Source organism: Oncorhynchus clarkii, chromosome 17, assembly GCF_045791955.1.
Source record: "Oncorhynchus clarkii lewisi isolate Uvic-CL-2024 chromosome 17, UVic_Ocla_1.0, whole genome shotgun sequence".
In the NCBI taxonomy this organism is placed as follows: Eukaryota; Metazoa; Chordata; class Actinopteri; order Salmoniformes; family Salmonidae; genus Oncorhynchus; species Oncorhynchus clarkii.
The window spans coordinates 41,672,234-41,686,698 of NC_092163.1; the positions used below are offsets into that span (position 1 = coordinate 41,672,234).

Sequence of the window (14,465 nt, forward strand, 5' to 3'; positions counted from 1 at the left end):
CTTAACAGAGATCCGTGCATCACGTACGTTAAGTCCCCTCCTGAACCGTTCAGTCACAGAACTCTACTGTCCTGGGCTTCTAGTCTCTGTGGACCTTCTAATCTCTCTATAGCATACACCTTTCCTGAGCTGAGTAACGGAGAAAAACTGTTGAAACAGTCTCACTGTCAGTGTAGCATGGAGGAGAGCATGTTTGAGTGCTGTATACACCCCCTGGTTTCTGGCTAGCTTAGTAGTATCAAATGCTGTGTCAAACGCATCATCCCCAAAATAGTGAAACATGACAGCATTGTGTTTTATTTGCATTTGTTTAGTTTGCGTTACCTGCCCTTACAGAGAAGCTATTTTCTGCCAGGCCTAGACTAAGAAGAATTGTGTAAGTGTGGTGAAGGATAGAGAGAGAGTGGAGGGAGCCGTTATAGACCCCTTTGTGGTGAGAGGTGTGGGCCTCCATCATAGTCTGTTTGCCTTGAAAAAGTCCTCAGGTGGTCAACTTCCCAAACTTCCTGTGACCGCCTCATGTTTCCGGTTGTGTTGTTGTGGAGGTCATTGGGTTTATACACCGGTGGGCAGATGGTCTGGGAGATTAACCAGTTTCTTTGGGCATTGTTTTTATATTCCAGTGGATCCTCAGAAGGACGCTCCGTCAAACTTGACGGCAGCCAGAGCTTGAGCTAGAGATGAAAGAGAGCGAGATGAGAGAGAGAAAACATACTTTAATCCCAGTAAAACTCACTTTTACAAAACACTCAAACAAAGACACAATGAAAATTGAAAGCAGAGAAAGGAAATGTTTCCAGACTCAGATGAGTTGCCTTTCTGCTATTTGTTTGTGCAACTCTCTAAATGCTTATTTGACCACAGGACAACTCTCTGTGCTGCCTCATTTTGGTAAACCACTCCACTTCAGACCAGTTTGTACCAATCACTGCTGAGGGTTCTGTCGTTGAGTACAGGATGTGCCCCTTTTATCTTTAAGAGTGGTTATTGAGGGGACTCAATAGATGTTACAACAAGGCTGAGAAAGCTGCAGTGCAACATCGACTTGAGTCATTTTCCACTGAACATACTCTGCATGGTTGCAATTTGGGTACAAGTCCACAATGGTGCTTTTCACCTTTTTACTTGTTAGAAATTACTGCTCTGTCGGAACTAGAAGCACAAGCATTTCGCTACACTCGCATTAACATCTGCTAACCATATGTATGTGACCAATATCATTTGATTTGATGAACTAACATCAGCTTGAAAACAACAACAATGGTAATAGAAAGCCATTGAAGTGGGACCGCCGCTTTATATAATACATTTAGAATCAAAGCGTTTGGTGTGAGTATGCAGACAACAGACCCTGAACACCATGAATTAAGCAGAAAGACATTAGGTTGGAACTAACGATACTACACGAGGACTTCAAGCTCTTTTACGGTATTGCATTGTTGTGCCATTTGTTCAAGTCTGCATTCAATTTGTGCACCTGGGTTTTGGGAAGGGCCATGTGTGACCCTACCAATGTTTAAAAGTAAGGCGGATATCTCAAGATGTTTTTGCCAATATCTCAAGTTGTTTTTGTCAAACACAATGCGGGGAAGTAAATCAGGATCGTTTGTGAGCTGTATGTTTTTGTCCAGGAATGACAGGACCGTGATTATGGTGATTATGGTCATAACCAAGCACATAAGCTAATTAAAAATGACAGAAACGATCTGACATTTGATCTCCGCTGGTCCAAATGGTGCTGACAGGAAGCTTGATCCTCCTATTAGTTTAATGAGACGGCTGTTAGCTTCAAGTCTGAAACAGCAGTTTATCATTATTGGCATTTATTGCTGAGTATGTGTTGGACGTGGCAGCCTGGCTTCATTCAAAGAACATAGCTCTAAATTGACTGGTCCCTGGCAGAGGCCCCATCTTGAATTGTCCCTGCTTAGCACTACTAATTTAACCCTGTGTACAAGTACAGAATAGATAACTTCACATCTGAGTCAGCTGTCTGCACTCTCTCTAACAGCGTCATTTCAGTCTCACTTCCTCTCCGTGTCCTACATCAGCACAAGCTGAGAGACAGATAATCCCGACTTCAGGGGGAGGCCTCCACAAATCTTCGAGGGATATTTTACTGGTAGTAATATACGATTGTCGTACGGTTATTTCGGTATAGTAAACATAAATATTGTGTTAGCACTGTTCATTGAGAGCATTCCAAACCAGTTTTCAGTTAATAAAACAATTGAGTAAAGCAGATAGCAATACAATTTCCACTTGCTGCCATTGGTCAAGACATCACATGAGTGAAAAACTAAGATGCCTGCCCAAACCAGGAGAGGTGAAAGAGGAGGTGTGAGGTAGGAGGTGGGGACCAGGGAGGGGGTGAAGAGGGAGGGGGGGAGGGGGTGGCAGGTGTGGTTGGTGGGCGGGGACTCACCTTCACAGACTCACACCTTCATGATGTGAACGGAGTCGGAGAAGTCGGTGGAGGACGGGGGAGGGGCCAGGTTGGTCGGGGAGGCGGGGAGGCTGGGGGCGCACTGGGCTGGAATGGAATGGGGGTGTGAGGTGAGAACGAGCAAAACAAATAGCAAAACATGAAGGTGTAAAGCAATAATAAAGGGTTGAGGCAGCTACAACAGGGAGGACTGTGCACTCACTCCACCCCACAAGCATAACAGGATATGGTTATGCTTGTGGGGATACATCTGTAGGGATATGGTGCTAAGCCTGTATAGCTTTGTACTGCGTAAGCAATAGAATGTTGCACGGAAGAAATTGTTACACCTGGATCTGGAGTTTGACTACACACATTCAGAAGACTTTAGAAAATGAAGCAGTTTGAACAGCTGTTACCTAGATTACATTGACAAAGTAAACGCTTGTAACGACAGAAAGCATGAACGTAAGTAACAAATTGTAGGTAAACTTGCAGAATATATGTGGATAGGATATTATGACTATAAAGATAATATGGTTGAACATTTTGCAAAGTGCTTTTCTGGACGCAAGATAAAACAAAGTCTGCGATCTGGCACCAGCAGCGTAACAGATACGTGGTACTGAACTCTGTGCAGCTGGACAATAACAGTATCTGTCCAGTCAAGGGTGGACCATGCTCAAAGGTATGGTTTTAAGACGGATAGCAGGCAGCACACAGTATGATTGAATACTTAAGAGTCCTATGAGACTTGATTAAAAAAAAAAAAAAAAAATTCCTTCATGTCATCACTTTACATTGACAAATTTATGTTCAATTTCCCATGATCATAATCTGTGATGACTATGCATAAGTGATATGTGGTTGGTTGTGGTAGGGTAGAGACAGAGATATGTACTAAGCGGTGAGAAATTGTGCTGTAGTTTTCAGAAAAAAAAATGTCAATCTCACTATTCATGGGTTGCACCTCCACCACTCATTCATGTCATGTCATTGTTATGAACGTTCTTAAGATTCCTCCAGCATATTGGTGCCAAAAGGGCTACTGGGGGCGTTGCTCCAGTGGGGTTATAGTTGACCACACACGGCTATTGCTTTAAAGTATTTAAAACAGTTGGATGACTTAATTTCAGTAAGCAATAATAGTGTAACGACCCTGGGTTTATAAGCGCGGATATCGACTCAGCCGTATGAACATGCTTTTGGGGCAAAGTCGATTGCGCGCTGGATTTCGGGCTTGAAGGTCGAGGGTTCGATGCCTGCTCCCTGCCTGTTTCATTACAATATGATAAATGCCTTTAATGGCGTTAGCATACTTTACCCCAATATTTTTGTAATTCAGTGATATTCATTCTCACAGCAATTATTAATTCATCCAGCCAGTTGTGGTTAAGAAAACATTCATGCATAGTGATAGGCTTTGTGATTGGCTTTGCGAAGTGATGGGACATGCCTCGCAAAGTTTAGAACTGCCACAAAGATGGTAACAGCCTAGTAACAGGCGCTGCCTAGCAACCATCACTTTGAAGCATCACATCTAATGAACACGCATTGCTTATGCCGGATTTGGCTACAACAAGTTATTTTTTGGGGGCGTGCAACAAGTGTAAATCCTGCTACCAAAGTCGGACATATCTACGCTGAACCATTATTTAGGACCAACTTTTTTATGCACAACTGGTGCAAACCACTCCTGGTGTACAGTCACTGAAGAGGGGCTAAGGAATCTAAAGTACACTATAGTGGCCTGGACATATGATGTCATTGCTAAAGTGGGCAAATAATTAGTAGGAAACCACTTTTTCATCATTATGATGTCGTCAAATGTACTTTAAAGGAATGGAAATGTTACCATTAGCTAATTAAGTTCATCAAATGCAGCAATGCTAATGTTAGCTAGCTACAATCCGATGCTGTCCCCTCAGTCTTAGCTAGCGAGATAAAGTGCTACTGCATCTAAAGGCAATCTGGTGATGACAAAAGGTTGTCATACTCATTATTTGCCAACTTTTGACACGTCATCGTGTTTCCAAGCCCCTGTAATGCACTTTAGATAAAATCTTCATCAGCGTCAATTGAGAATGCATTGAGAAGAATACTCAGTTGGGCGTTGAGTCCTAAAACAATATTGTGGTCAAACGTGCATCGCATGGACAGAAGTGGACTAGTGAAACAGACAGCGAGACAGCAGGAACTAGAGATAACAGTTTGGTAAATCTTCCCTGCTGGCACCATACTTTCCACAACAATGCATTCTTCTTTGGATTTCTCAATGGAAGATGATCATTTTAGAACGCTTGGTGGAAACATGGCGACATTACAGATTCTAAATCTTGGTTCATCTGAGTTGATCATATCTCTGTTAATCTATTGCTCTGGGAACAGGGACAGGTAACATGTGGCATTGTCTTTGGATGCCCTGCGAAATGACAAGGTTTATGAACAGTTTTTGTAGGAGAGGATACAGATCTTTGAATAGCAATGAGTGTAACTGTGACCAGTTTTTTTTCTTCATTTAATGCACTGTGTCGCAAGCTCTAGCAAAATGTTTTGTAATGGAAAATGTACCGCAAAGACAACGAGAGTTTGATATTAGACAAATTCAGGTAGGTTTCTCCCCGTTTCATCCCAATTGCTCCCTTTGGTTTCTAGTGAAAACACCCCAGGTGCACACTACAGCACACGGTGAGGAACTGAGGGTGTGGTTGGTTTGGGTTAGGTAGTGGTTGAGTAGTGGACAGTGGATAGTGGAGTATATTGCAGTACAGCAGACAATGAGGGAGTGAAGGAGTGTGGTTGGCTGGGTTTAAGCAGCGGATATTTTGCAGACATTTGACAGTGAGATGTAACTAGGGGTTATATTAGGATTTTATTCTTCATGAAACTGGGCCTTAGAAACTTTTCCCCCCAAAATTACTGTATATATTTTATCAAAATATTTTTCTTTCGAACAAGGCAGTTCCACTATGTTCACCTCCAATTTAACCCCTAAAAAGCTGTCATTGATGCTGAGTGTTGAGTGTGTTGCAAACAGGAGAGGGATTGATAATTTCAGTGATTGGTAGAGGAAATGTGTGTCATAGAGGGGAGGAGGGAAGGGGTTTTGGAGGAAGGGGGAGGTGTTTCAGCAACACATCGCCTGTCATCGCTAGGGGGTCCCCTCAGTGGCAGGGGGGCAACAGGGCCACGGTCGGGGTGGGCAACGGTAACTGTGAAGGCAGTAACCGTGGTGACAGGGTGGTCGGGGTGGTGGCAGTGGAGCGGCAGGCGGCTGAGGCGTCCTCACCGGAGAGCAGGCGGGAGCGTCGCGAGGCCTCGGCGGCCAGAGCACAGGAGATCTCGATCCTCTTCTCCTGCTCCTGGATCTTCTGCTCTGGGTTGCCCTGGTGATGAGGACCGCCCCCCTCAGTAGGACCATCCAATAGGGGAACCACATTCTGGAGACTGGAGGGAGAGGGAGAGGTGGCAGGGGAGAGAAGGGAGGGAGAAAGTGTGACAAAGAGAGCAAGAGAAAGGAGATTAAATTATAACTTTTAATACAGAGCATGTGGCATTTCATAAAACTTATGTGAAACAGAAGATGGAGCGGAGAGAAAGTATAGTCAAAATGTGAGTAAATACACTTCTGTACGTATGTGTGAGTGAGGGGTGTGTTGGACAGTAGTTTGTGGTGTCTGTACTTACTTTGATTTGGCAATGAGAGTCTTGATCCTCTCTACTTTCTTCTGTTTCTCCTTCTGCTCCTCTGGGCTGAGAGGAGTGTTGGGCTCCACATCCAGGTAGCGCTCCGGGATCAGAACCTTGTCTGGAGCACAAAGCTGAGGACACCACACATGTCAGAAGAGGTTTTGTAACCTTTTACTTTATGGGCCATTTATACTGAACTAAATATAAATGCAACATATAAAGTGTTGGTCTCATTTTTCATGAGTTGAAATAAAAGATCCCAGAAATGTTCCATACGCACAAAAAGCATACTTTTCTAAAATGTTGTGCACACATTTGTTTACATCCCTGTTAGTGAGAATTTCTTCTTTGCCAAGATAATCCATCCACCTGACAAGTGTGGCATATCAAGAAGCTCATTAAACAGCATGATCATTACACAGATGTACGTTGCGCTGGGGACAATTAAAGGACACTCTAAAATTAGCTGTTTTGTCACACAACACAATGCCACAAATGTCTCAAGTTTTGAGGAAGCTGACTTCCTCAATTCATGCTAACTGCAAGAATGTCCACTAGAGCTGTTGCTAGAGAATTTAATGTTCATATAAAACTAAGCAATTATCATGTCATTTTAAAATATAAAACAATTACCATCTTAGACAGCACTACAGAATGAAGTGTTACTGAAATCACTTCAGGCTGTTATCAAAGTGTTTCATTAACTTTGCATTAAGCGCTAACCCAGCAAACATGCCCAGATTAACACAATGCGGTCTAAAAGTAGGCTGCCCACATTGGGCCCATGTGCCTTTCCTCATCGAATCCACATTGGACCCAAAGGCATTGCCCCAGTGTGTCCCAGTGTGGGCAGCCCATATCCTGTAAGGACAGCCTTCACTTTGCTTGAAATAAGCTCATCTTTTCCCAGCAAACAAATGAGGGTTAAAACATTGGACCCATGTAGACTGCACACATTGTGCCGATGCACCTATGATCATCGGCTCCATATTGGCACCAAGGTAGTTTGCTCCAAGGGCAGCCCTCACTGCCTGAAATAAGCCCACCCTTAAGAAGCAGGATGTGCAGGTCATGGACTGGCGTGGTTACACGTGGTCTGCGGTTGTGAGGCTGGTTGGATGGACTGCCAATGACTTTGGAGGTGGCTTATGGTAGAGAAATTAACATTAAATGATCTGGCAACAGCTCTGTTGGATGTTCTTGCAGTCAGCATGCCAATTGCAAGCTCCCTCAAAACTTGAGACATCTGTGGAATTGTGTTGTGTGACAAAACTGCACATTTTAGAGTGGCCTTTTATCGTCCCCAGCACAATGTGCACCTGTGTAAGGATCATGTTGTTTAAACAGCTTCTTGATATACCACAACTGTCACGTGGATAGATTAGCTTGGCAAAGGAGAAATGCTCACTCACAGAGACATAAGACGTAAATTTGTGCACCAACATTTTTGAGAAATACGCTTTTTGTGCGTATGGAACATTTCTGAGATCTTTAATTTCAGCTCATGAAAAATGGGACCAATACTTTACATGTTGCATTTATATTTTTGTTTAGTTCACACAGCCAAGACAATGAAGGAGTGGCTTCGGGACAAGTCTCTAAATGTCATTGAGTGGGCCAGCCAGAGTCCAGACTTGAACCCCATTGAACATCACTGAAGAGATCTGAAAATAGCTGTGCAGAGACGCTCCCCATCCAACCTGACAGAGCTTGAGAGGATCTGCAGAGAAGAACAGGAGAAACTCCCCAAATAAGGGTGCACCAAGCCATACCCAAGAAGACTTGAGGCTGTAATCGCTACCAAAAGAGCTTTGACAAAGTAATGAGTAAAATGACTGAATACTTATGTAAATGTGATATTTCAGTCTAAAAACTTTTTTTGGTTTTGTCATTATGGGGTATTGTATGTAGATTGATGAGAGGAAAAAAAAGAAAAAAAAGGCTGTAATGTAACAAAATGTGGAAAAAATGAAGGGGTCTGAAAACTTTCCGAATGCACTGTATATACAGTACCAGTCAAAAGTTTGGATACACACCTACTCATTCAAAGGTTTTTCTTAATTGTTTACTATTTTCTACATTGTAGAATAATAGTGAAGACATCAAAACTATGAAAAACACACATGGAATCATGTAGTAACCAAAAAAGTGTTTTAGATTCTTCAAAGTAGCCATCATTTGCCTTGATGACAGCTTTGCACACTGTTGGCATTCTCTCAACCAGCTTCACCTGGAATGCTTTTCCAAAAGTCTTGAAGGAGTTCCCACATATGCTGAGCACTTGTTGGCTGCTTTTCCTTCACTCTTCACTTAACACCCTGGCCGTCCTACAATCTAAACTAGATGCCCTCAATCTCACACAAATTATCAAGGAACCTACCAGGTACAACCCCAAATCTGTAAACATGGGCACCCTCGTAGACATCATCCTGACCAACTTGCCCTCTAAATACACCTCTGCTGTTTTCATCCAGGATCTCAGCGATCACTGCCTCATTGCCTGCGTCCGCTATGGGTCCGCGGTCAAACGACTACCCCTCATCACTGTCAAACGCTCCCTAAAACACTTATGCGAGCAGGCCTTTCTAATCAACCTGGCCCGGGTATCCTGGAAGGATATTGACCTCATCCTGTCAGTAGAGGATTCCTGGTTGTTCTTCAAAAGTGCCTTCCTCACCATCTTAAAAAAGCATGCCCCTTTCAAAAACTGATAGAACTAAGACCAGATATAGCGCTTGGTTCACTCCAGACTTGACTGCCCTTGACCAGCACAAAAACATCCTGCGGCACACTGCACTAGCTTCGAATAGTCCCTGCGATATGCAACTTTTCAGGGAAGTCAGGAACCACCATACAAAGTCAGGAAAGCAAAGGCTAGCTTTTTCTAACATAAATTTGCACTAATTCCAAAAAGTTTTGGTACACCATGGAGAATAAGAGCACCTCCTCTCAGCTGCCCACTACACTGAGGCTAGGAAACACTGTCACCACTGATAAATCCACGATAATTGAGAATTTCAATAAGCATTTCTCTACTGCGGGCCACGCTTCCCACCTGGCTACCCCAACCCCGGCCAACAACTCTGCAGCGGGGTGGGTGGGGGGGGGGGGGCTGCTTTTCCTTCACCCAAATCCAGACAGCTGATGTCCTGAAAGAGCTGCAGAAACTGGATCCCTACAAATCAGCTGGGTTAGACAATCTGGACCCTCTCTTCCTAAAATCATCCGCCGCCATTGTCGCAACCACTATTACTAGTCTGTTCAACCTCTCCTTCGTATCGTCTGAGATTCCTAAAGATTGGAAAGCGGCCGCTGTCATCCCCCTCTTCAAAGGGGGAGACACTCTAGACCCAAACTGCTACAGACCTATATCCATCCTGCCCTGCCTTTCTGAAGTCTTCGAAAGCCAAGTGAACAAACAGATCACCGACCATCTCGAATCCCACTGTACCTTCTCCGCAATGCAATCCGGTTTCCGAGCTGGTCACGGGTGCACCTCAGCCACACTCAAGGTCCTAAATTATATCATAATCACCTTCCTGAGCAGGATGACAGCTGCGTGGTCCCATGGTGTTTATACTTGCATACTATTGTTTGTACAGATGAACATGGTACCTTCAGGCATTTGGAAATTTCTCCCAAGGATGAACCAGACTTGTGGAGGTCTACAATGTTTTTGGCTGATTTATTTTGATTTTCCCATGATGTCAAGCAAAGAGGCACTGAGTTTGAAGGTATGCCTTGAAATACATCCACAGGTACACCTCCAATTGACTCAAATTATGTCAATTAGCCTGTCAGAAGCTTCTAAAGACATTTTAAAAAATCTGTAATTTTCCAAGCTGTTTAAAGGCACAGTCAACTTAGTGTGTGTAAACTTCTGACCCACTGGAATTGTGATATAAGTGAAAAAATCTGTATGTAAACAATTGTTGGAAAAATGACTTGTGTCATGCACAAAGTAGATATCCTAACTGACTTGCCAAAACGATAACAAGAAATTTGTGGAGTGGGAGAAAAACTAGTTTTAATGACTTCAACCTAAGTGTATGTAAACTTTCGAATTCAACTGTATCAATGATGTCGCTCTTGTTAATTATTTGATCCACCTCTACACAGACGACACCATTCTGTATACATCTGGCCCTTCTTTGGACAATGTGTTAACAAACCTCAAAACAAGCTTCAATGCTACATAACACTCCTTCCATTGCCTCCAACTCCTCTTAAACTATTCTTCCAGACTCATATTAAGAATCTCCAATCCCAAAATAAATCTAGAATTGGCTTCCTATTTCGCAACAACGCCTACTTCACTCATGCTGCCAAACATATCCTCGTAAAACTGACTATCCTGCCGATCCTTGACTTCGGCGATGTCCTTTACAAAATAACCTCCAACATTCTACTCAAAAAATTGGACGCAGTCTATCACAGTGCCATCCGTTTTGTCACCAAAGCCCCATATACTACCCACCATTGTGACCTGTATGCTCTCGTTGGCTGGTCCTCGCTTCATATTTGTCGCCAAACCCACTGGCTCCAGGTCATCTATAAGTCTTTGCTTGGTAAAGATGTGCCTTATCTCAGCTCACTGGTCAACATAGCAACACCCACCCGTAGCACGCGCTCCAGCAGGTATATTTCACTGGTCATCCCCAAAGCCAACACCTGCTTTGGCTGCCTTTCCTTACAGTTCTCTGCTGCCAATGACTGCAACAAATTGCAAAAATCCCTGAAGCTGGAGATGTATATCTCCCTCACTAACTTCAAGCATCGGCTGTCAGAGAAGTTTACCGATTGCTGCCGCTGTACACAGCCCATCTGTAAATAGACCATCCAACCAACTATCCCCATATATATAGTTTTTCTACTTGCACATCCTCATCTGCACATCTATCACTCCAGTGGTAAGTGATAAATTGTAATTACTTCACCACTATGGCCTATTTATTGCCTTACCTCTTTACTTCATTTGCACACACCGTATACAGATTTTCTATTGTGTTATTGACTGTACGTTTGTTTATCCCATGTGTGAATAGCTCTTTGTTGTTGTTTTTGTCACACTGCTTTACTTTATCTTGGCCAGGTCACTTTTGTAAATGAAATAAAACATTTAAACTCATCCCAAACCATCTCAATTGGGTTGAGGTCGGGTGCTTGTGGAGGCCAGTTAATCTGATGCAGCACTCCATCACTCTCCTTCTAATAGCCCGTACACAGCCTGGAGGTGTGTTGGGTCATTGTCCTGTTGATAAACAAATGATAGTCCCACAAGCGCAAACCAGATGGGATGGCGTATCACTGCAGAATGCTGTGGTAGCCATGCTGGTTAAGTGTGCCTTGAGTTCCAAAAAATTACAGACAGTGTCACCAGCAAAGCACCCCCACACCATCACACCTCTTCCTCCATGCTTCAGGGTGGGGACTACACATGCAGAGATCATCTGTTCACCTACTCTGCATCTCACAAAGACACAGCAGTTGGAACCAAAAATCACTAGCTTGGACTCATCAGATCAAAGGACAGATTTCCACCGGTCTTATGTCCATTGTTCGTGTTTCTTTGCCCAAGCAAGTCTCTTATTATTAGTGTCTTTTAGTCGTGGTTTCTTTGCAGCAATTCGACTATGAAGACCTGATTCACGCAGTGTCCACTCAACAGTTGATGTTCAGATGTGTCTGTTACTTGAATTCTGTGATGCATTTATTGGGCTGCAATTTCTGAGTCTGGTAACTACAATGAACTTATCCTCTGCAGAATAGGTAACACTGGGTCTTCCTTTCCTGTGGCAGTCCTCATGAGAGCCAGTTTCATTATAACGCTTGATGGTTTTTGTGACTGAACTTGAAGAAATTTTAAAAGTTCTTGAAATGTTCCGGTTTGACTGACCTTCGTGTCTTAAAGTAATGATGGATTGTCATTTCTCTTTGCTTATTTGAGCTGTTCTTGCCATAATAATATGGACCCCTACCTTGTCACAACACAACTGATTGGCTCAAATGCATTAAGAAGGAAGGAAAGAAGGAAAGAAATTCCACAAATTAACTTTTAATAAGGCACACCTCTTACAATTTTCAAACGTGAGTTCCACATTTCTTCAACGGTCGCCCCAGAGTGAGTTGTTTTATGCACGTGATGTCAGAATGCACTCACTGTTCCAAAATGTGATTGTTACGCAACAGAACAGTTAACACGAGCTGCCTATTAATTATCTATAGGGTATGTTTCAACTTGTCAATGTCACGCCCTGACCTTAGATATCTCTGTTTTCTTTATATTTTGGTTAGGTCAGGGTGTGACTAGGGTGGGTACGCCAGTTTTTGTATTGTCTAGGGGTTTTGTATGTCTAGGGTTTGTATGTCTAGGAATGGTTCACTCATCTTTTGGGTAAACTTACAGAAGTGAAGAAAGGGAAGTGAATGATCATAGATGACACCCCCCCTTCAACAAGCATACTGCAAACAGACCAAACTCATCTTGTCTTCTCTTATTATCTTTGGTTGACGCGAAAAACAAATATGGCGGTGCACACAAACTACCCATCATCTTATTACTTTTCGATTTCTAGAAAGCATTTTACTCAATTATTCAATCAATCAATGTTGAACTCACCTGTGATGTGATTCATTGTGAATAGTAATTGATGTTAGCTAATTCATATTGTTGTTTCTGTCAGCCGAGAGTTATTTAAATATGACCGCTTGTGTAACGTCAATATTTCCTCAGTTAGCGTTAGGACTAATGTAGCTTACATTTTCCGGTTTGGATGATTGTGTATGATGTTGCTACTTCTGTGAATGTCTGAACATTGCATCCAAAAATCAACTCGTCACATTCAGGACATAACTTTGTAAGGACTATGTTTGTGCAAAATGTTTCTGTGAAAATACAGTGTGGCTAGCTCAAATCCTGACTGTTGAGTCAATCGAAACTGGATGTTCTAAATAAGCATTCTTATCAAACCGATTTGAGCATACCCTCCAGGGATCACTGTTGAATGATCTCACCCATTTGTTGGTACGTGTGAAAAGGTGAATTGAAATGCATTCCAGGTGTCTACCTCATGAAACTGGTTGAGAGGAAACCAAGAGTGTGCAAAGCTGTTATCAAGGAAAAGAGCGGCCGCTTTGAAGAATTTCAAATAAAACATATATTTGGATTTTGAAAATTTTAAAAATAAAGAAAAACCCTGGAATGAGTAGGCGTGTCCAAACTTTTGACCAGTACTGTGTGTTATTATTTTTACAAGAGAAAATTCCTAATATATCAACTGTACAGACTTCATCATTGGCAATATACAAGACAAAAAAAATATTACATAGCCTACCGAGTGGTGCAGCGGTCTAAGGCACTGCATCGCAGTGCTTGAGGCATCACTACAAACCTGGGTTTGATTCAAGGCTTGATTGATTTCCTCTCACACATTGGTGCGGGTGGCTTCGGGGTTAAGTGGGAAGATATTAAGAAGCGCGGTTAGGCGGGTGATGTTTCGGAGGACATATGACTCAACCTTTTTCTCTCCAAAGCCCATTGGGGAGTTGCATCGATGAGACAAGATTGTAATTGGATATCACGAAAATGGGGATTTAAAAAAATAAAAAGTTTTACATTATACAACAGAACACTTAAACTGGAATGGCACTCTCAGTAATGGTTTACGTCACCGGCCTCTAGGCACTGAACTGTGTCATATTCCTCACTGATTGTATTTGTATAAATGAAATGTGACCTTTGTTTTATCATTGGGCTGTTGATTATTGTTTCCATGTCCGTTGTGCCTGTGAGTACCTGTGCTGTGTTGTTTTGGCTTTTGTGCCGTGCAAATTGTGCATATATGATTACGGGTCTCGTCCTGTGGTGTATCATTGTACTCTTGTGTTTTCGGTTCTCGTCCCGTGTATGTATTCAAGGTACTCCTCGCACTTTTGTTCGGGTTTCCACCCTGTGTTTTGTATACATGTTTGTTTGGTCTTTGTCCCCATGCCTTTACATGGCACAATGTAATTGGGGCAATAAAAAATCCTATTACCCATTCCTGCGCCTGTTTCCCGATCCTTCACACAACGTTACAGTCACCTTGGAATTATAAGGTTCTAGCTGAAAAAATGTGATTCCGAAACAATTGGCTTGAAAATTACGAACCCTGATTGGTTTGAATGGTGTCAGTAATTTTTATCTTGTATAATTTTTTAACTAAACAACATGAATTGGGGTATTTTCAAACCATGACCTTGATTATTCAAATTATCCCCCACCTCTACATTATTAAGTAGTGGGCTAGCCTGTGCTGGGCTTGGTGTGGGCTAGACCGTGTTTGGCTGGTGTGGGCTAGCCTGTGCTAGG

General features: G+C 42.7%; 1 protein-coding gene across 12 annotated transcripts in view; it reads right to left on the reverse strand.

Moving 5' to 3' along the window:
- Positions 1-289: 289 nt before the first annotated feature.
- The window catches only part of LOC139370866 (pleckstrin homology domain containing, family A member 6), a 185,712-nt gene continuing 171,536 nt past the window's right edge, over positions 290-14,465 (reverse strand). For all 12 annotated transcript variants that reach the window (XM_071110690.1, XM_071110691.1, XM_071110694.1 and 9 more), the window contains 4 exons: positions 6,113-6,246; positions 5,715-5,872; positions 2,426-2,533; positions 290-674 (listed from right to left, as the gene is read on the reverse strand). In XM_071110690.1, the coding sequence (XP_070966791.1) occupies positions 2,436-2,533; positions 5,715-5,872; positions 6,113-6,246 (390 nt within the window). In that variant the 3' untranslated portion in view covers positions 290-674; positions 2,426-2,435. The remainder of the gene's footprint in view (positions 675-2,425; positions 2,534-5,714; positions 5,873-6,112; positions 6,247-14,465) is intronic.